Source organism: Gossypium hirsutum, chromosome A11, assembly GCF_007990345.1.
Source record: "Gossypium hirsutum isolate 1008001.06 chromosome A11, Gossypium_hirsutum_v2.1, whole genome shotgun sequence".
Classification (NCBI taxonomy): domain Eukaryota; kingdom Viridiplantae; phylum Streptophyta; class Magnoliopsida; order Malvales; family Malvaceae; genus Gossypium; species Gossypium hirsutum.
In genome coordinates, this window is record NC_053434.1 from 123,163,088 (window position 1) to 123,187,330 (window position 24,243).

General features: G+C 30.1%; 1 protein-coding gene across 2 annotated transcripts; it reads left to right on the forward strand.

Moving 5' to 3' along the window:
- Nucleotides 1-6,748: 6,748 nt before the first annotated feature.
- Nucleotides 6,749-9,823, forward strand: LOC107936759 (50S ribosomal protein L20). Of its 2 annotated transcripts, none has more exons than XM_016869523.2 (3): nucleotides 6,749-6,944; nucleotides 7,045-7,250; nucleotides 9,541-9,823. In XM_016869523.2, the coding sequence occupies exons 2-3, from the start codon at nucleotides 7,065-7,067 to the stop codon at nucleotides 9,730-9,732; spliced, it is 378 nt and encodes a 125-aa protein (XP_016725012.1). In that variant the 5' UTR covers nucleotides 6,749-6,944; nucleotides 7,045-7,064; the 3' UTR covers nucleotides 9,733-9,823. The 2 variants fall into 2 exon arrangements, with proteins under 2 accessions (XP_016725012.1, XP_040936228.1); XM_041080294.1 differs by having other exon boundaries at nucleotides 6,757-6,944; nucleotides 7,025-7,250.
- The last annotated feature ends 14,420 nt before the right edge of the window (nucleotides 9,824-24,243 follow it).

A 24,243-nucleotide genomic window follows, 5' to 3' on the forward strand; every position in this document is an offset into this window, starting at 1 on the left:
AAAAACTTAGAAAAATAATTAAACAAATCAAAGTTAGAGGTGATCCCACATGCAACATTCGAACCTGAATAATAACTTTTTACTAGGTCTACAAAAGAAATGTAATGAATGAGGAAATTAAGACATTATATTGTGATGAGATTTATAAATGAGTAATGTATCGACACAATTTTAAATATAGGTGCATGAGAAAAAAAAAGTTTAACATACCTATATTGGACATGAATCCGTATCTAATGCTTAAACCCAAATCCAAATAAAATAGTTTTTGGCTTTTTTATGTCCAAAAACAAGTCTAGTGCACGTTTGTAAATGGTAAATGTTCCAAGAAATAATGATGCTATTACTGTGCATACTATATTATTAACGAACATCCAATCAAGGTTGTTTGCTTTGTTCAACTCAAGAAAAACCAGTTAAATTGGACATTTACTCAGTAATTAGATTTGTAAACATTAGCACACCTGTAGTTGTTGATCTATATGATTTAGCTCCTTTTTTACTTGGAGCAATTTCTGCTTTGCGTCAACTTCCATTAAACAGCCTAACTTGAACTCGGCCAGGTTTTCCTTCATATTCTCCTTTATTTTTCGGAGATTAGATAGCAGTGGCCATTTCTCTTCGATTTGCCTGACAGCTGCTGAAACTTCTGGATAGTTACGTAGCTGATCCCAATGTTTTTCCTTCACCTTCATGTCACCAAATACACACAAAACAAGTATGAAAAGGAACAGATATATAGAGATCATCTTTCTCATGGTTTTTTGCTCCAGTGAGATTTATTATCTATATATAATAAATAACAAAAATGTAAATTGAATATGAATGGCTAGGTTGAATTAAGAGAATTTACTCTATTCATCCTTCTGTTGATTTGGTCAGTTAAGTTTTTCCCACTGTGCTCTACACTTGGTGATCCACGGGTTTGGCTCGGTTTCTTGATGCCTTCTCCTATAGCTTCCTGATTTCTTTTCTTTCGTGCAGCCAACATTAAGCTTAACGGATTCACCTGATTATTTTCTGGTGATGATTGTCCGTTGGCATTATTTGATGCTCCAGTGTAGGTAACATACCGATATTCAGATGCCTGCTGATCACAATATTTCAACTCAAATCAAATTTCTGAATCTAAATTACAATCAAAGTTTTTCCTAATTCAGAACAAAAATAGAAACAAGTAAGCAAGTGAACGCCGACCGAAATGTTCTTTCAAAGAAAGGAAATGAAAATCATAAACTAACAAAAATTATAATAATAAATATGAAATTATAAATTCACAAAAACCAAAGCAATAACTGTACAGAGGGAAAATGAATGAAGTAAATTGAGAAAGCAACTTACTGCGCCTTTGACGCTGCTGTGTTCATATGCTGTGTTGTTTGTGTTCAGTATACATAAAGCTGAAAGTGTAAATTTATACCACAAAATCTCTCAAGAAATGGCTGACGGTAGGCTATTCCCTGGAGGCCGTTCCCTGCGGGTTGGCCCCTGAAGGTAGGTAGACTGTAATACAAAATTTTAAATTAATAAAGGTGAAATTACACTTTAATCCCTTTAAAAATATACAAATTTAATTTAATTTTTTAAAAATTATAAATATTTAAACAATAGTGAAATTGTATTTTTACTATAGTAAGAATTACAATTTAATTTCGTATTTAAAAAAAAAATTGGTTTCTGGTTTAACCCTAAAGCTTTTTATTACGTATTAATAATTTCCCTTTAATGCAGGTTTCTTTAATTACTTGAGCAAAATTTTATTTCTTGTTTGAATTTTGGTGTGGCCGACTTGCTTGTTACTTTTATTTTTTATCTGAATTGGGAAAATTAGTTACTGTTTTTGATTGTTTTACATTTCCCTTTATCCGTTCAAGATGAACTATGTTGCCATTTAAAGGACAATATGGTGCGAATCAACCACCGTTGCTGGCTGACGTTAATCAGGTGAACTCATCGAGCTTGATAACTATCACAGGCCAGAATAGAAAGGTTAATATGTCGGAGGTGAAAGATGTGAGCCATGGTGTATATCTTGATCATTTATATTAAGCAACGAAACATTTCTCATTCTTAGACTTTCCCTTGTTTATATCTTGATCATTTGTTTATATTTCTCTTACATTTTAGAAATTCAGTACGGAGACTTTAAAAAAAAAAGTACGGATCTTCGTCATGAAAGTTTGTCAACTTTTGGTCTGAACCGACACGAACTTTCAATAAAAAAATTTTAATTTTTTGCTCTTGTTTTATTACTTTTTGCCGGTATTTTACTATTTTTTATTATTATGTTGATACTATTTTATTGTTAATATTTAAATATTATATAACACTTGTTTTATTATTTATTTTTCTAATATTTTAGAGATATTTACTTGTTAAATTGCACTTATCTTAGTGTTAAAATATAAAAAAATTAATTTATTTTTAATTTGTTGGAAAATATTTATTTTAACATTTTTAGTATTTTTATGTATTGTGTTTTTTAATTTTTTATATAAAAATAAAATTAAAAGAATTAATACGACTAGACTAAGTTCTGGTTTTGAATTTTTATCCAGACCAAGCTTGAGCAAAAATTTAGGCCCGACCATGGACAACTCTAATCACAATCATCTTCTCTAGCTTTGCTTTCCCTTTATCCATTAACCTTTTAATTTTCAGCAATAAAATAGTTAATTACTTCCATTATAACAAAAAATTCCATTATGGTAAAAATATCATAAAAAGCTTCATGTACTATATTTTAGATTACATTAAAAGATACTTGTTTACACACGCGACTTAACACGGCTGTTTCACACACGGGTGTATGACACTGTTATGTGCTCTTTGTTAATTAAGAAGTTTTGGTAACACATGTTTCCTTTTGTCACATGGGTTGGCCACACATCTGTGTGGGTACTCTTAATATGATTATTTAATTTTCCACGCGGTCTCAATTGTTACAAGGTCTAGCCACTCGATCGTGTGATTATTTGTAAATTTTTGCATTTAGGTCCACATAGTTTCAATGAGTTACACGATCGTGTGACTCCAATTCTATACGATCATTGTTTGTAACACAACTTAGATATCATATTAATTTTAATTAATTTAGTTTAATTTAATTAAAATTAATTTTTTTCAAAAATCACTTATATTTTTCAGAATTATTTTTTAAGAAATTTCTTTAATTAAAATTTTTAATTGAACAATTTTCACAATTGTCCAATTTAATTTCAAATCAAATAAATTAATTAAATTAAATTATTTCTAAAGTTGTAAAATTTTACTTTAATTCAAATGTAATTTAATCGAGTTTTTGTTGGGCTAAAAACCAATCAAATGAGTTAACTGAAATGTCAAATCAAAATATGGACTAAAATCAATTTAAGCCAAGTAGAGGGATTAAAACCATAATTTGACCTAATTTTTTATTGAAACTAGTTAAAAACGCTTTTCCCATTCACAAGTCTGAAGCAACTATGCAACGGTACTCCATTCGAAAGTACTTACTGTGGCAGAACTGGGGCAAGCCCAGCCGGAACTCTTACAAGCCCACAAGCCAGTACCCTTGGCATCAACTTTTCCAACATAAACAATACCAACATACTGAAAGGAAGCCCAGTATCGGCCCCTTCGGCATAGGGTGTAATATCTTTTTTAGTCATTAGCTCTTTAATTATATAAAAAAATTTGTATTTTGGCTCTATTTAAATTAATAATTCAATTTCAACAATTTAACATAAATTTTTTTAGTTTTAATCCCTTCAAAATTTTAAAAAAACTGTACATAAACTTAATATAAAAATTTAACCTGTTGCGGGCGACTAACCATTAGTGTCTTATTATAGATTTATTAATTATTTTTATTAATTTCGTTAAGTTTATTGATTTTATTTTTATTTATAGAAAATAAATCTTTATGAATATTGTTAAATTCATTAGTGTGAAATTTTGAAAAAAAAAAAATCTTTTGACAATTATGTAACAAAAACAAATTTTGTAATAAACTTAAACTTAAATTCATTAGTGTTAACAAATGAACTTGCATTTTTTAAATTAAAAAATTGAAAATTAAATTCCTTGAAACAAAAATTAAAAAAAATTAAATATACAAAAAAATATGGGAACTTAAAACACATTTTAATCTTACAAAACTAATTTAATGCAATTGTTTTTTTTTTTTTTTTGGTACAAAGTGAGATAACTCACACACCTATTATCCCCTCTAAAAATATGTCTAACATTAACTACTCAAACTTCACCAATCATGTTATTGACTCCTTGTAATCCTGCACTAAGATATTAGACGATCAAGACTCATCAAACAAATCATTAATAAACTAAATTACAATAGGTGAATTCAATTCCGCAATTAGTTGCAAATGCTAAGATTTAAAGTGGAAAAAAATTAACAAATTATTTATTCATAACATTGATAGAAGAAACTAATTGTTTTTTTTTCTTTTTGTAATAAATTAAGTCGCAAAATAAAGAAAAATGTTGCAAATATTAAAATTAAAATTTTTACATTTAATATCACTTTTTAATTTATACATGTTGGATGGAGTTATAAAAAACTTAGAATATTTTAAATAAGATTTTAAATTCGAATATTATATATAAGTAAATAGAGTGCAACATAATTATTATGAAATGATAAAAGCTTCAAGAAAAAGTCAAAAGTAATAATGAATGATGCATGGACTTACACGTGGTTTCTTTAAACCATAAGATTGATATTTCAAAGATTAGTTAATTAACATATTTATAATATATACATTACGTATTAAACAAATACAAACATACTTCTTAATATATAAAGTAAATCAATTAATTGAATTAGGAGAGAAGCAGAGCGATAGTAGTTAACGTTTTTAGACGTTATGTGCGCTTCACTTGCTTAATTTCATCACATTTTCTTTAACGTATATTGAAAAATTAATGGTATGTTTAGTTTGGTAAAATAGAAATTGTTTTTATTTTCGTTCTCTTGAAAAATTAAAAATATTTAGTTAATTAAAATTGTTTTTTTAAGGAAAAAAAAGTGAAAATGGAAAACAAAAAAGTTCAAAAGCTACTGGTTTTCCCATCAAAATATTGAAGTTGAAAATAGAAGCTGGCTGTGGGGGAATTCCAGGCTACCTCAAACCTATTGCGGCTCGAATAGAAAATGCTGGTGGAAAGCTGCTGAGCTTTTCCCATCAAATATGGAAGAGTGGTGTACACCCAAGGATTCCGGCTGGGGCCAATTGAAAAAGTGGGCGGGGACACTCAACATGGGTAAGAAATTTAGTTTCGAAGTGAAATTTGCGGATAATATGTTGGAGAATATTTCTCTTGCCTGTTCTGCTTGCTCAATGAATTTTGGGGAGGGATGACCAAAAGAAAAAAAGTTTGAGAAATCTGAGTTGCTCAGCTCATATGGTTGTGAGTGGAAGGGTGTGATGCTCATGCTTCAATTTAGTTGTTGTTGTTGTGCTTGGGTTTGTTTGAACTCATATGGTTTGGTATTCAGTATTTGAACTCAGTCAAAGAACTTGGGTTTCTATTGTTATTTTGAACTCAGTGAATTTGTATTGTGTGAGAGTTTGAACTCAGTAGATTTGTATTGTGTGAGTATGTTGTATTTTGTATGAACTTCAATCAATTGATATGCTTTATGTTTTTGTTATTTCTTTTATCTGGTTTAGGTTGGAAAATTTTTTGAATGGATGATAGCTTTTTCTTATTGTTCATTGTAAAATTTGTCATGTTCTTTTGATCTTGGATTGGAACACTCACTTCTTGCTTTGATTTAGCAAAAAAGAAAAATCCTTCTTCATATTTGGTTCACTTTAAATAGAGTAATGCCTTCTGGCTTTGATGATAGCTTGTAAAATATAGATAATTCTCCACATATGCACTTACAGTTTCTTCCATTCTTCTGTCATTAGCTCATGGCTTAGCTCTAATTTCTCCTAGGCCTGTATTGCTATTTGCCCTATTTTCCTTCTGCTTATTTTCGCTCACAGATCCAACTACTAATTTGGGGTAAACTACATTATTTTACTTTGGGGTGATAGGTTCAAATCCTCTCAAAACGTTAAAAGCTTGGTTTAATTATAAATCAGCATTACAGTGGATAAAACTATCAAAAAGTCAAGTCCCACATTGCACCGGAAAAGCAAGCAGCGGCTTCTCCTCGTATTTATAAAGCAACTTGTAGTTTGTTCTGAACTCACGGAGCCGTGTGATGGGCACTTTCGCCTTTTACTAAAGAATACCGTGTGCTCGTATTAGCGGCATACTCTAATTTTTGGTAGGGTATTCCTTGTTGAATGCCCCTATTCCAGTACTAGTACTAAAGATTTCTTTTCTTATGTGTTTTTCTTATGTGTTTTAGTTATAAGTAAGAAATTTACATTATAGACTTAACAAAAATGATCTTAATTGTTTAAAGAGAAAAAAAACATTTAAAGAAAAATATTAAATTGCAAAAAGTATGGAAGTGATTATATAAATTAACCTAAATATTGTTAACGTTAACTTACTAAATGTCAGTGATTAAAATGTAAATATAAATATAAATAATTAAAATATAATATTTTAAATAAAAGTATAAATAATTAAAATATAATATTTTAAAAAAAAGTTACTATTTTGAAAGTTTACTTTTTTTTTATTAAACATATTGAAATATATTTGGGCTAATGTCTTATTATCTAATTAAAATCCAAATATGGCCCAGCCCAAAGCACATAAACCCTCAGCCCATACAAGTGTGCCCATAAACCCTAGCTTCTTCCTCTTCTCTCCGCACAGCTTAATTATTTATTCTTTTCCGGTGCTTTTCTTTTAATCGGCCACCGCCACTTCTTCTTCAAAAGCCAATAGCAGTGTCCTTATCCGCGTCGTGTCGAAACTGTTGTGGCCGCCGTTCAGGCGAGTACGAGCATCATAGAATTATAGTCAAATTCAAGGTTAGCAATAATCGTATCATTTTCATGTCTGTCTTTTAGTTTATTATAAACACATATCATGTTGAAAAGAATGAAAATAGGGGTATAAAATTTTGTACAGATAGCTGAAAAGTGAAAAAAATGAACAAGAAGGAGATATTAAAGTTGGCCAAGGGATTCAGGGGAAGGGCAAAGAACTGTATACGGATAGCAAGAGAACGGGTTGAGAAGGCCTTGCAGTATTCCTATAGAGATCGCAGAAACAAGAAGCGTGACATGCGTTCTTTATGGATTCAAAGCATCAATGCTGGCACTCGTCAACATGGGGTAATCTCTCTTTTCCTCCCCTTGGTCGTTTTGAATCTGAAATATCTATTTGCTTACCGTATTCCTCCTCTTCAAACTTTCTTGATGTTGCTATTCCTTCATTTTATGAATCATATTTTATAATGTCCTTCTGGATCTTGTTATGGTTTTGATTTTATTAGCTTTACTGAAAGATAACTGATATAAGTTGTAACTTGTAGACGCCATTTTTGCTCAACAACTAGTTAGTTCTTATCAATGAATTAAAAACCGGATTAGAGTTCAAACAACAATTAAACCGGATTATGCAATTAAAATATAAATTAAAAGTTAATAAAATTATGTATTTGGCTTAATGATATGCTGTTTAATATATCATCTTGAGTTTAAAAGTTCAAATCTTGAAAGAGATTGGTTTTTTACCTGTCTTTTCCCCGTTCATTGCTTCCTCAATTCTTGGGGATGTACCAGACCAGACAGGCCACCAGTTCCGGGTTTAATCAATCAGTCTGGTTTTTTCTTCACATGGCATGTGTGATTTTTGCTTTTTCTTATAGATTCTAACATCTTGATCCATTGTTTGAAGTTCTCAAAGCTAGGAATGGAATGAGCATACCATATTGTATTTATATCATGTAACAGAATGCATAAATAAGTGTATTTTTTTTCTTTTGGTGCCTATGGTTTAGTGACAATAAAAACACCATATGATTAATCATATAGGATCAAAATCTTATATAGTCAGTGTTCAAGTAGTTTACACAAGAAACCTGCATTCAATTGTTGAAGGAATTCTAGTAGGTTGAGTTAATATTTTATGATTGTCAATAAAGATATCTAAGCATTTCATTTAACATAATCTTTTGGAATCTCTATACTACCTTTTGAAGGTCTGTTATATCAAAAGAGGCCAGCAATTGAATTTTATTATTTAACCATTTTTCTTTCCTCTCATTCATGATTATAATATTTGAAAACAAGAAATAAGGTTCCCCTGACCAAGACATAGTAGACCTTTTTGTATATAATACAAAAAGCGGAAATAAGTTTGTATTGGTGAAATGAATTTGGAAGTAATCGCAACACCTCAGCTTAACTCTAGTTGTTTGGGGGTGTAGGGTTTGCGTAAAGATAATAGATAGATTAATGCTTATTATGATCATAGATTTGGTCTTCGTGTTTTTCTCATGTATGCTATCTGGAAAAGACTGGAAAAGAAAAAGAGAAATGAGTAAGTAATAATGATTTCATGAATGGTTTTTTAATTATCACATCTCCTTTCACACATGCAAGTTGTATTCTCTCCAAAAGTTTTGATCGCTTAATATCAACCATAATTACCTTCTTTTTTTCAATATTCTTCCATGGATGCACTTGCTTCATTTCATCCGATATGCTCTCATGAGATTTCTTGGATTGTTAAACTTTAATTTTCTTGGAGTCTAAATGTACCCCTCATAAACTGCGTGTGGAATGCTAAAACCATTTACCAATACTAGGCCAGCTTTATTGTTGGTGTATTTTCTGATTATCTATTGAATTTGAAGTTCCTTATTTTGCTTGCCTTGCATGAATTTAGTGTGCTATATTTTGGGGGTATGAGCTTGCTGCTGTAAGCATGATTGTTGGGCACCTTGGCCTGATGTGTCATTCAAATGATGCCTATGCATGTACTGCTTTGGTTGTTGACTATGGGCATGTGCTGCTGAGTACAATGCCCTTTTATACCTGTTTCTTTGTTGTCACTCACGCTCTACTGTATATAAGTCAAATTTATAAGCCCATAACTTTATAGTATAGAAAACTTAACCACAAAATGTTACTCCTGCTCTTCACTTTTCCTAAATTACCTTTTTCTGACACGTAGTCGGACATTGTTCTTGGGGTATGATCCTTCAAATGTGGGGAATTTTTTAAAAAGATTGTGCATACCGGTATCGAATACATGCTTCTACCTGACCTCACCTCCAAGCCCAGTAACATAGACCAGAACTTTATCTCTATGGTACATAAATCTGTCATTGCTGGAGTATCAAGTCTTAAGATATTATTTGATCTATGAAGTTTTATTTACTATCAGTATGCAGTTATTTTTTGTACTTTCAACCATAATTATAATTGTATCCAATGTGTTATCTTTCTCTTAAGAAATACCAAATTGAGTGCATGAATGCTATGTTTGGTAGAGGAATATTACTTTTTTCACATGTTTTAGTACATGAGTTAGGAATAAACTAATTACAATTGGTAAATTTTAACTGCTCACATGCATTAATGCTTTGATTTTTTTGTGATTTGCTTTTGTTTACAGGTAAACTATGGTAACTTCATGCATGGACTGATGAAAGAGAACATACAATTGAACAGGAAAGTACTGTCTGAAATATCTATGCATGAACCATACAGTTTTAGGGCTCTCGTAGACATTTCCCGGAATGCCTTCCCCGGAAATAAAAATGTTGTGCTCCCTACAAGAAAAGCAGATGTTTCAATCAATGTATAATTACTTGTTTTTGGTGTCTTTAGTAATGACTGTTTCTTTAACACTTAATTTCAACTGAACATTTTGGGAAATAAGAGAGAGTTATTGCTTTCCTGAGTTGTTTCTTCTGCTTCTCTGTTTTCTTGTTTAATCATTTCGAAAGGGGTTTTTCATATATTTAAAGAAGGATCATGTTTGAATGTGTCGGATATTAATGTTGGACAAAATCGAAGTTTATTGGGAAAATTTTGACAAGAAACCTACTTTTCAGCAGGATGATAAAAAGCATATGAATAAGTGCAGTTGAGAGATAAAAAGGACACCTTCATCCTGATTTTTATAGTTTAAAATCTTTCCCTCATTGATATTTTGAGTACACAGATGCCATTTCTTACATCCCTAAACATTATGGATGAGTTACATGATGCTATACAATCAAACTATTATCTAATCTAACTGTTATATTTTGTGAGTGAGGTCTCACCTAAACTTCTCTTTTAACCATTGGTGTGGATTCAATTGAGGTTTATGTCTACATATTAAATAATTTGAATTACATTATATAGTTTTAATAAATATTGTCAAAGATCTTTCGTTAAATTAGATGATGTGATTTTTTTAAATAAAAAAAGATTGTTCACGTGATCAATATTGCAAGCATGGAAGGTCAAGCAAATAAAATGTTAAGTTTGTGTCATAAGGTTTTCGATTTTGAGTGTTGGAAGATTTTTCAGCACTACTACAAAGAAGTGAAAGTAGATACATTATCTTTGCTTACATGGTTTTCACGTAGCTTTAAATTGGCCACATGAACAACTTTTATTTTGAGAACAATATATAATCTAATTTAACAGAAGTTTTTTGACTGTATTTTTAATTGTTAAATCATAAATCAAAGAAGTATAGAGACTAAAATGAAGAACTCAATATCAAAAGTTTATTATTTGTATACGAAATCGAGGATGTTTCTAGGGGAAGATTTAAAAGAATGAACTTTATAAATAAACCAAGAATTGGCCAAAAAGAAAGCCAACGTTTGCTAGCAAATACTTAATTCATACAGATAAAATATATGATAAAGCATCGTATAAATAGTTCTATTAGACTTAAAAACCAAGTGCATAAAGTAAGTAGTTTTCTTCTAATTTAAATTTAAAAAGTAAAAAAAATTAACATTGTTGAGTAATTTCTATGTGTCCTTTACATGTAATCTTCTACCTATTTAAGATAGGGTATTGTTCATCGATAAAACATATTAAGTAGGCTCCATGCATGTAAGACACGTTCTCTATTCTAGTCTAAACACGTGTCTTCATGGTTCTAAGCTCATGCAAATGTAGCTTCACAATATAGGACCTTGTAATACAGAGACCAAGTTTGATTGGTTAACCTGCGCACTTACCTCATGAGCTTAGTACTTGGGTCAAACCTGCAAACTTGTAACACCCTTAACCCGTATCCGTCGCCGGAATAAGTATTTGGAGTATTACCAAAATTTACAGATCATTTAACAGAAATTTCGCTTCACATAACATTCATACCTGAAATCAATCAAATTTAATCATAGTGTCTCTTATGTGAGCCATCAAAGCCCAAAATATATATATCGGGATTTAACCGAGAACTCAGAAAATTTTTTCGAAAATATTTAATTTTTTTTTCAATACTGTAAGGGGTCACAGGCTGTGTGGCTAGGTCGTGTGGTTCACACAATATTCAGGAAGTTATATTCATCAATTCACAAAATAAATAAATCCACAGTATTATTTATACATATCATCTCTAGCTTAATAAAATTTTAACTTTTCCGAGTTCCTTTATTTTCATATGTATTTCTTTACTTTCCACACTCATTCTTTATGTGTAACACACCGGTTATAAGCATACCATGCCATCATACCCACAAGCTAGTGCGTTTGGACATACCTCTTTTCAATTAATCACATGATAAGTCATTTCATAAGATATTGCATAACTTAAAACTTGCCACTCTCTCATGAGCATAAGTACATTTTCATTTGAGCGCTTACCCTTTCAACACATCATACAAAAATAAACATTTTACCATTTAACCAATAGCTTGGCACTTGTCTAAGCATCAATAGCAACACTTGTTAGCATACTTGAACATATTCATATAAATTCAACATAGATAAACTTATTTTCTCATCATATCACACTTGAGTTTATTGCTCGTCTCAACATACATAATTTCCCTTGTAACAACATATTAAAAGATAATTACGTTTTTACATATCATGATACATATCATTCTTTTGTTGTTTCTTTATAAACATTTATCATTCATTTCATTATATTAATATTTCACGTACCATTATTTCCATATATTTCAGGTATATACCGGTAATAATTCATTTCAAACTCATATTATTTCATATCAGAACTTCACCCCTTGAATCATTTAAATATCAATGGGTACACTTATTTCAGATCAATATCAATAATAACCATAAGTCTACCAATACTAATTTCATATCTCACTTACCAATCTTTGTCAAATTAGAGAACATCTTACGGAATTGAGTCCTTCGTGATCTGAAGCCCGAAGTTTAGCTGAAGCACATAAGTGCTAAACGGAAGCCCGGAGGCTAACTGAAGCACACAAGTGCTAAACGGAAGCCAAAGGCTAACTGAAGCACACAAGTGCTAAACGGAAGCCCGAAGGCTGATTGAAGCACAGAAGTGCTAAACGGAAGCCCGAAGGCTAATTGAAGCTCACCAGAGCTGAACTAAAACCCCAAAAGGGTTAACTGAAACTCATATGAGTTAACGGAAGCTCGTAAGAGTTAAACGGAAAGCAAACACGAGAATTCACAACAAATGCTGAATCTCGGTTTACTTGGGTAATTTACCGTCAATTCATCTTTTTCACTGAAAGATTGTACTCATTTCCTGCATTCCGTTCCTCCGAAATTCTCAGTTTAATTTCATAACTTTTGTACATAATTTACTTATTTTCAACAATTAATATACATAAATATTAATCATCATTCATAAAATAATATTGAAATTTAACAATATTAACAAATGGTCACTAAATTTAGTTATATAAACTCACAAGTTCGATTTTTGTATTATAGCGATAATCATAATTTCATAATAAATATTCCAAATAAAACATTATATCGTTTCTAATTCAACACTTATCGATTATAATCGGGCATGTGATCAATTTATACACGAGTCATTCATATATTTTTTTGTATATTTCCTCCTCCTCCTCTCCATCCACATCTTTAGTATAAACAACACACTTGTAGGTAACATTATCCATAATTTTGACTATCTACTTATGTGAATATTCAAGCTGTCCATCCGTGTCATAGTCACTAAATTATTTTTATCTTGAGCTACAGAAGTCCAAATTAAGATCCATAAATTTTCCCAGAAATTAGATTCACCTATCTTCTTACCATAAAATTTTCATAATTTTTGGTTGGGCCAATTAATACAGTTTATTCATTGAAGTCTCCCCTGTTCTGCTGTCTGACAGTTCCGACCCTTCTTCACTAAAAATTAATTATCTCCTCGTACAAGATTGAAATGATGTTCCCGTTTGTTTATCTTGAAAATATACTCATTCAGGATTCCAAACATATTAATTTAAGCCCCTAATTATTTTTATCCGATTTTTTTATGATTTTACAAAGTCAGAACAGGGAAACCCGAAATCATTCTGACCTTATCTCACAAAAGTTATTGTATCTCATAATTTACAATTCCATTGCTTACATCATTTTTTTATAAGAAACTAGACTCAATAAGCTTTAATTTCATATTTTATTCATCCTCTAATTCCATTTATACAATTTTTGGTGATTTTTCAAAGTTAGACTACTGCTGCTGTCCAAAACAGTTTTAGTGCAAAATGTTGATTTCCATTTTGCCCCAAATTTCACAATTCATACAATTCAGTCCTTGCTCAATTAACCCCTCAATTAAGATAATTTTCTCAATTAATACTTTTTATAAACATTATAAGTTATTTCATTACTATTGAAATTCAGAATTTCCACATAAAACTCTAACTTCAAACTCTTTTACAATTAGGTCCCAAACATTCACTTTCTATTCAATTCTTACAATAAAATCAACATATAAACAATTTAAAGCTCTAATTCCATGCCAAATCATCATATACTTCCAGCACATATGTATAGAAACTTTCAATTTCTTTCATAGAATCAAAAACTAATGATTTCAACAAGTGGATCTAGTTGTAAAAGTCACAAAAACACAAAAATTTCAAGAAATAATCAATAATTGAACTTAATTGGAGTAAAAATATGAAAACCCAGCTTAATAGAACTCCTCCATGGCGTTTTTCTGATGAGAATGCAGAAAAATAAAGAGAAATCTAGATAATTCCACTTTAGTCCTAGCTTTATTAAATAAATTTTGCAATTTTCCAATTTTGCCCTTAATTCTCCTTATTTTATTGCTGATTTCATGCCCTTGCCGTCCAGCCCAAATGGACCTTGGGTCTATTTTCCTTTTAAACCTTATTTCTTTTATCAATTAAACTATTTAATCATTTCTCACAATTTTGCATTTGATACAATTTAGTCCTTTTTGTTCAATTAACTATCAAAACTTTAAAATTTCTTGACGAAACTTTAATACTAACATATTAACACTCCATAAATATTTATAAAAATATTTATGGCTCGATTTAAAATTCTCGAGGTCTCGATACTATTCACTATTTCAAAATTTATTTATTTTAGTACACTATTCACTATTTCAAAATTTTTCCTAACTTCACATTTAATTTATAGTCACTAAATTAATAATATTTCCTACTCATTTGTCGGATTTAGTGATCTCGAATCACTGTTTCGACACCACTAAAAATTAGGCTGTTACAACTTGTTAGGGTCCGTTCTGACGAACTTACCTGCGAACTTAGTACTTGGGTCAAGCCTACGAACTCATTAAGGTCTAACCCAGACCCAAACCTGAGATGGGTTTGGGCCAATAATGATAATTATCCTAACAATTCTTAATCTAACAAATAAAGTTTTTGAATGGATGATTTACATGAGCTATGATGAACTTCCATGTTTGCCACTATCTATTAGTGGATTAGATTGGGTTTGCTCTATTCATTCCTGATGTGCAAGTTTTGCATTCCCAATCTATGAAGTTTGCTACCCTAGATATTGTACCCAGTCTGGACATTGATTGCCATTTGCCATTCTATTTTGGGGACATCAGCAGTACTATTAAAGTAAAGAACTGGTTACTGTTAAATTTTCCCTCTAGCCTGCAGAAAAGTTCGTTCCAGGTTCTTAGCTCTCTTCGTTTTCAAAAGGAATCGTTGAATAATATCTAGACTCTCAGCTGTCTATTGGAAATTGATTTTAAAAAATACAAATCTAGTGCAAAATTTGAGAGAACAACCTTTTTTTTTATAATGCCACTGTCATGTTTTTGATTGGGGAAGAAAGGTGTAGGGTGTTGGGTGAGTGAGTCAACTATTATGTGCCAAAGTATTAATAAGAAAGGATACGAGATTTCCACTTTGGAACTTCTCCCTGGATAGGGCGGACTCCCTGCTCTTCGTGCATCAAATTTACTTTTACCAGCAACGGATTCCATCATTCTTCATTATCACTCCATCAAAGCAGTAAGTGTTGTTTCTGTTCACTTTCTGTACACTTCTTGCTTTGGTTTTTGCTAAATTTAGAATCTCATATCCGTTTTCTTTAATTACTTGAGTAAGTTTTGTTAGTTTATAATTTTGTTTGAAAGAACATTTCAAGAATTAGTAAATGGAACTTCAAATATTTGTTTGTGAATTTTGTTAATTGGCTTAATCTTCTTTGTTCATTGTTATGTTAAGAACCCCCTCCACGCTTGTTCCACTGTAGCATGGTTTTTGTACGTAATGATAAGTTAATTTCCTTGTTTTGTTCTTATACTGTTCATAAATTCTCATGTGTTAATAGCATGCTTGGATACCTTCTAATGTTGTGTTGTTGGGGCATTGACCGGTTGCATATTTTTGAAGGTTAGACGTAGAGCTGCTAATCTTACACAGCCTCTCACTCATCTCTTTTAAGAACATCAATAGTTTGTTTCTCTCGTTATCTCCCTGCTTAAATCACATTTTTCACTGGTTCTCGGCTAGCTTTTAAGAAAATCAAGATTTTTGATGAGTTATTCATTATCTGTAGGCTAAGATAGGATATTCCATGGGAGTGGGACTACAACAAAATTGCTGATTGTATTGTTAGAATGACATTTGATACGAAACATAGCTTAAAGGTGTTCACAGAAATTTCAAGGGAGGTGCTAGCTATTTCTGTTGTTGTTCAGGCAAAGAGATAATCTTTGCTCAAAGTCTTCTTGTATAATTAGCTTAGCTGCCAGCTTGTTTTTGCTTTAAAAAAAAAAACCTGTATTCAAACTTTTACCTAAAATAACAAAATTTTTAACTTAAATAGCATTAATTGTCTTTCCATAAACAAGTTATTACCAATTTTTAACATGTATATTGTATTCAAATATGAATTAATAATAAAAATTATGTTCAATATGTGGTAAATAAGGTAATCAAATATGCCTTGGTATTGTTATTTTTTAATAAATTTTTTATAATGTTTTTATAATTTTTAATAATTTAAAATTTTAAGTGTTTAATTGATTTTTTTTAATTTGTTAGTAATGTTTTTTTGACTCTTTAGTCTTATTAATTTTAAAAAAATTAATTTACTTCCAATAAAATAGTAGGGGTCAAATTGAATAAATGTGTAAACGTTAAAGGTTAAATTTGTTTTTATATTATATATAAACACCAAAGCATACATTTAATAGTACAATTTTAACAAAGAAGCTGTTTTGCTCACTCAGATAATGTGTAAGGATTAATTAATTAATTTTTTTAAATAAAATAAGTAAATAAATTTTGTGATACTTTTATTTAAGGCTAACACTAAGCAAAATCTATCAAATAATACGATTTTTATTACCTTTTTATTTAATCATTATAGTTCCACGTGCTAATAGAATATGTTACTAAATGTCAAATTATTAGAGTGTGAAAATGTTGCTTCTTACCATTTACAAAGAACCTTACAGATTTTATATACATATGATAGGATATCATAGTGGAAAAAATGACTTTTTTTTGCTATGTCTGATAACAACTCTAGTGCAATATGATTTATAAATAAAAAAACTTTATTTTATTTAATAAATAATAATTATATTATGTTAATTAATATCAACATGCATTTGAACAAAGTTACAGAGTTAGATTAGAGATTTAAATCATCAAACTAAACTAAGTAATTAAATTGGTAAAAAATAATGTCTTTTTTTTTGTGTAATATTAATACGTTCAATACAAGATAAATTAAAAACAATATTTTACAGGTACATACTAAAAGGTAATCAATCTAAATTCATTTCACGTAATATTGGTATATAAGATACAAAATAAATTTAAACTAATATTTTTGTTGAGAGAGAATTTTAAATGAAAAATTCCTTATAACCATTAAAATCATTAATACTCAATTCTTTCACATATCTAACAACATCTATAAATGTATTTAGATAACAATGTTATCTTTAAAATCCAAATCTACATTCTATTCTTTTAAAATGAACCAAATACTTATTTTGTTTTAAAAAATAACCTTTTTTGACTTCCTGATTCCCAAATAACATGGTCCTACATCAATGCTCCCCAAAAGCCTTTCTAATATATATTCACTAACAAATTTTCTTTACATCAATGCTCCCCAAAAGCCTTTCTAATATATATTCACTAACAAATTTCATAGTCCAACTACTTTATAGCCAATGAAGATTGAATCAAGCAAAATGATATCATTATAAAAATCACAACATACATTAATAGTTATCATACAAATCGTACACAAGAATAACAAAAGAACAAACATTTCATAACAAAAAAAATAAACATCATAAAATACATAAAAACTATCATGGGGCATCAATTAACAAAATATTATATTAAGTTTTTAACATAATGCTACAAGTATTCAAACAAATGTATCTATTAAATCATTTAACATTTATATTAGGTTATTATCCGATACATTAATAACGACGGTTTTTAATTTCACAAACAAATTTAAAAGTTTCATTCATTCATTTAAATTTTTAAATATTAATTAATTAGATACAAATATGTTTATAAAATTAAAAAGTCCTGCCGCCAATGTATCAAATAAAATCCTAGATTCATTGTGGATAGCTCTAAACCCTAAAACTATTCTATTAGATTAATATATCTCATAATTGGGATTTTTTTTTGGCTGCTTCTTTTTTCTATAAAAAAAACAATCAGATATACATCCCTAAAATTCCTTCAAATTTCTAACAGATTAAAAGGTAAGGAAAAAAGAAACAGAAGCCAACCCGATCATCACTCCATGGAAGAAGACGGCTTAGGTGGTGGTGTAGAAGACGATGAATCTTGGTCGGGTGGAAAAATAATCTGAATAATCTCTTTATCTTCCACAATCTTTTTGGATTCATTCACGTCTGTTGAGAAAGAACCCTTACGTTTCTTAGGAGCAGGAGGACAAGACAAGAGTTCAGGGATCTGATGTTCTTCAGAGGTCGGAGTCCGACAAGTTTCAGGGTCGGAAAGTGAATTATCAGCTGGTGGTGGTGTCTTCTCTTCGACATTAACAGTTAACTTTGAAAAGTTGTCAACTAGGAATTGTTGCATGGCTTCTTATAGGGAATTTTTACACAGAATTGATGAGAGTGACAATGGTAAAAAGGGTGGGAATTTAAGGAATGGAAATTTTAATTTTAGGGCATGAAAGAATAAATAAGACAAAAAACCAAAGGAAAACAAGGAATAAGGGATAAAAGTGGGGTCGGGTCATTATTTTTAGAGTTTGACTTTTTTTTAAGTTAAAAATATGTTCATTGTCTTTTCTATTTATTTAATTCATTTATTTTCTCAAATTTGTCACCTCATAATATTAATTTCTTTTATTACATGGTAATTAAGTTTTTTATTTTTAAAATAATTTAATACATAATTATATTTCGTAAAATTCGTCTCATTAAGTCATAAGGTTATATTTTATATTAACAAAATATTTTTAAAATTTTCAATTATATAACATTAATAATATAAATCAAATATTAATGTGTGATGGGCCTTAAGAGACTAAACTTAGAGGCCCAATGAGGACTTTAAAGCCGAATTTTAGAATTAACTGATTTAGCCCATATCCATACATATTAGGTTACTGACTTTCTTGTATTTTGGTTTGTATGTCTTGCTAATGAATTATTTTCATCTGGTAAGGTGCCGGTACTGCCAAAAGAAAAAGAAAGAAGTTTGATGTCGAGACTGAGAGCATAGAGTAAAAAAAATACAAATTATTTTTCCTCTCGGCTCCTTATGTAAAAGACCTCTCGGTAAATATTTCTGCATAAATTATGTTCTTTATTTATTTGACTTTTTTTTCCTAATATGTTATTGTTTAATATATTATTACAACTTTTAGGTTTTTCGATTAAATTATTGTTAACAAATTATTCGTCTTGTGCTAACTCTTCCATGTCTACTACAACAACCAAACAAGCATTTTCAACCATGAAAATTGTGAAGACAAGGCTTTACAACAGAATGGAGGATAATTTTCTTTCAATTAACTTGGTGGTATACATCGAAAAATAGATAACTTGAGAATTTTTAACAAATTCTATCATTGATGAGTTCAATCTTATGAAAAAGCGGAGTGTGCAATTTAAGATGCCTAGTATTGAGAAATAGGACTAAGGATAATTTTTTTTAATTTAATTTTTGGAATTATAATGATATTTATGAAAATTTTAGTATAGTATTAGTTATTCTTTTTTGCATATCAAAAAGTATTTGAGAATAATTTTCAACAGATTCTATCATTGATGATTTAAATTGATTTGTTTGATAACAGAAAAAAAAGTATCCGAGAAGAATCGATACTTTTTACGAAAAAAATCTTTCGAATTTAAAAAATTACCCCTCCTTGAAGTAAAATCTTGAATCCGTCCCTACTTGTAAAAGTAAGAAGGGGTTAGGACTTCCAATAAAAGAGTAGGGGTCAAATTGAATAAATGTGTAAACATTAAGGGCTAAATTTGTTCTTATACCATATACAAACACCAAAGCATACATTTAATGGTATAATTTTAACAGAGAGACTATTTTGCTCACTCATATAACTCGACTCGAAATTTCTTGACTCGATTTGAAAAAAAAAATCAAATTGAGTTCAGTTGCTAAAATAGGATCCGTCAACTCGACTAACTCGAAATTTTTTTACTCGATTCGATTCAACTCAACTTGACTCGAGTCGATCAAATACTCACCCCTAACTATAAGCGTGGGAAGTTGGCATTTTTTCTTAAAATTTAGCTGATAGCGGCTGAAACTTGTGGGTAGTTACGTAGCTAATCTCATTGTTTTTCTTTCACCTTCATGTCGCCAAGTACACACAAAGCAACTGTTAAAGGAACAGACAGAGAGAATCTTTCTCATGATTTTTTCTCCAATTGATGTGAAATTTATTACCTTCTATATATATCATAATTAACAAAAATATTAACTGAATATGAATGACTAGGTTCAATGAAGAGAATTTACTCTAGTCATCATTTTGTTGATTTGGTTTTCATATATTTTGAGAAACCTCATAGGTCATATTCTAAACCAATGTTCGAACATATATCAAATACTAATTCTTCAATCAAAATGAATAGTTCAAGCGACATAGATTTCAGTAAGATTAGATTGAAAAACCTAATGCTTTGGTAGTCTCTCCCATGGTCGTTTGCATTGAAAACAATATAGTGTTACTTTCTATGCTTTGAAAATATTATAAATGGCTGAAGCTATAAACTTGGAAAGAAAAAAGTGCATATCTTCATCATTTGTTTATGTTTCTCTTAAAATTCAGGAATAAGATGTGGAGACTCTAAAAAACAAGGTATGGTATATGTGTGTATGATATTGGTAGGTGGTGAACGATAACAATTTCTCCAAGTGGCATTTGAAAACTTGAATTTAAAAAATAATGTAATATATAAATGTAATTATTTCTCAAATCTATAATATGGATTTATTAAATGGTTGTTTAATGATGAAATCCCCCATTGAATCTCTTTTGATTTTTACATAATCATATACACAACAAATTACTATTTATGTAGTCAATGAAATCTGAAACTTCAAAATCCATGTTCTAAAAGGTAGCACTAATATATCATATCTCTGAAATTTTGATTTGTTTTCCATATTATTTTAGCTTTATTTTGCGGTGTCATGTATGAAAAAAGTTGCTGCAACTAATGATCATGAATGTTTGGAAAACCAGAACACTATTACTTAGGGAAAATTTCAACAGTGTGGGAGTGAGTCGTTTGAAGCACAATATAGTGCGAACAGACTACCATTTTCGCTCAATGATAACTAGATAGAGCTCGTTGAGTGGAAGCAAGAATAGAAACGAGGAATTGGTTATCATTAACTTTTCATAAGCTGGAGGACAAGGTTCTGAAATTAATGATGTTGTTATTCCTATTGATCAACACCGCAGAAGTTTGCTTACTCGGGAGAAGTTACAACGTGATTTTAGTTCCTTGGAATCCCAAGTTTTTAACAAGAATAACAACAAAGTGGATGTTGCAGACTACCTTGCCTTAAAAACAAGCACCCGAAGAAAATGTTTGTATTCTAGACAGCCTCAAACATATAGTTGTACGAATCCAAAATGTTCGTGGAGAAGTTACTGAGTTTTCCATGAAAATATTCAATTAATTGTTTGCGCCTCAATCCAAGGGATGGAAGAGGTGACACCTGAGGATTTCGACTGGGGCATGTTGAAAAAGTGGGCTGCTGATGCTCAACAAGGCTAAGAACATTGCTTTGTAGTGGGATTTGCTAATAATCTATTGTTGGGAACTTGATGAGCCCGACACACCCATTATAGAAGACCTAGGACCTACAAGTAACATTATACCAACTCTTTAAAGTCGGTTAACCTTTTATTTTCTAACTTCTTAGTGTACTATAATACTCATGCGGCAGGCCAACCATATATTATTCAAGTGGCAGGGCCGACTATATATAAAAGCTAATCCAAGTACACTAAATGCTTAGAAACCTAAGGCTTAACTGAGACTAATAATTACAACAGAAAAGAACACTTTTATTAATGCACAATACAATTGCAATATGGCACACACATGTCAACATTCTTATCATTAATATTACAAATATCTTATAACTAGAATGTTAATGTACAATATCTAGTCATCAAGATAATATCCTATATATATATTTTAATTTTTATATGCTAGAATATTCTAAAGAAACTATCTCTTAAAAGTTAAGTTTTGGCTTTTACCTAGAAGTTACATTGGCTTTCAGCATCTATTGATGAATCTTCTTGCCTATTTTACTTAGTCAGAAACTGTTGGAGAGGGTTGACTAAAGAAAAAAAAAGTTCGCGAAATCAAGTTATGAGTGGAAGAGTATGTTGTTGTTGCAGTTACCGTCGGAGATGAGCTTCAATTTAGTTGTCGTCCTGTACTTGGGCTTCTAAGGATACTTTTGTTTGAACTCATAATGGTTTTGGTACTTGAACTCAGTCATAGAATTTGGGGTTTCTATAGTTATTTATTTATTTTCAGCTACAAAAAGAAGTTGAACTATAACGCTATCGATAACAATAGACTAGTTACTTAACACTTATCCCTCGACATTACATTTTGCACTATTGAAGGCAATTGTGAGAAAATAAAAACTTGTTTGGCAACACCTTATCGCCTTGTGTACAGCATCAGTAGCCATATTCGTTGTTCGTGGTACATGTTGAATATTCTCTTGCCAATCTCTCGTCATCCAGCTGTGAACCTCCAATGCCAATCTCAACGATCCTATTACTTCGGTTCCAAGTATTAGGTCTACTATTGTTTTACTTTCACTTGCAATTAGTAACCAACACACCCATTTCTCCCAAGCCGTTTCCGGCCCATCAACAATTGCTCGAAGTTCTGCCTATAGTTACTTTTATTTTAACCCAATATGGTTATGGTATTTTTTCTTCTATATCTCTAAAGTCTACGGTTTTAGCATTTTAAATTCAGTATTTTGTTTGTCTTACCCTTTAGCTATACATTTATCCATCATACATTATAACTACCATTAAAATTGTAATGAAATTAAACAAAAATATGTGTACCAAATCGATGGAAGAAATTAAAATTTTAAGTACGAAAGTGAGAAAAAAAAATAGGTACTAATGTGAAAAAATGGTTAATTCAAAGGCTAAATGATGATTTGGCATTTACGCCTATGAATAGTTCTGGGGTGTAATTTGTAAACCCGTGAATAGTTCTAGGGTTTAATTGGAATTGTATTTCCGGCCTTTAAATTCTTAAAGGTGTTGTCCTTGTTGGGACCTAATATCTCCAGTTCCTGCTTGGGGCCTAAAATCACCCGTACCTTTCGGCCCAAGCAATGATTAAGACCGTTGATTGACGAGGAGATCATAATCAACGACTCTTTTTGAACAAAATAGGTCAAATTTCATATTCAGTACCTGCACTATGTTTTTCTTTTTGATTTAGTCTCTCCTCTGTAATTTGGACATTTCCAGCCTTTTTACTTTTTAAAATGTGTAATTTCAACATTGAGATTTAAAAAAAAAAAACATATGATGAGATGAGATGAGATGAGATGAAATGTATAATTTATTACTTTATATATCTAGATAATTTTTTTACATTTAAAAAACAAAAGAAAAATGTATAATATTTATCTAATTATACAAAAAAATATTAAAATACATATAGAATGCACAAAAGAAATGGCTTTAGGACTGAAAATACATGTTTCGAAAAGAAATGGGACTAGAAATTAATAAATTATATAGAGGGATTAAATCCATAAAAAAATTCATTTATAATTTATTTACGGAGGAAATAAAAATTCATAATTTCACTTAATACAGATTCCAGGTAAAAATTCTGCTGTTAAGTCTCTATACTTTGTGAAAGTTGTTGCTTTAGTTTCTATATTTTAATTTAATTAAATTTAATCTCTATAATTTTTAAATTAGTTAATTTTAGTTTCTATACTTTTTAATTTTGAACCAAACAGTAGAAGTTAAATTTTTTAGTTAAAATTAATTACTAGTTATGTACTATACGTACAATTGTAGATTTAGTTTATGATTTTCAATTAGATCATTCTAACTCTCTATATTTTTTTTCCAAATTGAAATTTTAGTTTTGATGTAAATAACAATCGTTAATCCATTAACTAGATTTTAACATTACATACATGATAATATGTTTACCGCATCGAATTCTGAAAGTAACAGAACTTGATGAATTTTACTGTTATCATTTGGTGAGTACTGAAATTTTAAATTTTGAAAAGTATAAGGACCAAATTCACAACTTTCATAAAGTAAAGTGACTAATAGCAAAGTTTAACCTTGTTATATATAATATCTTCATTCT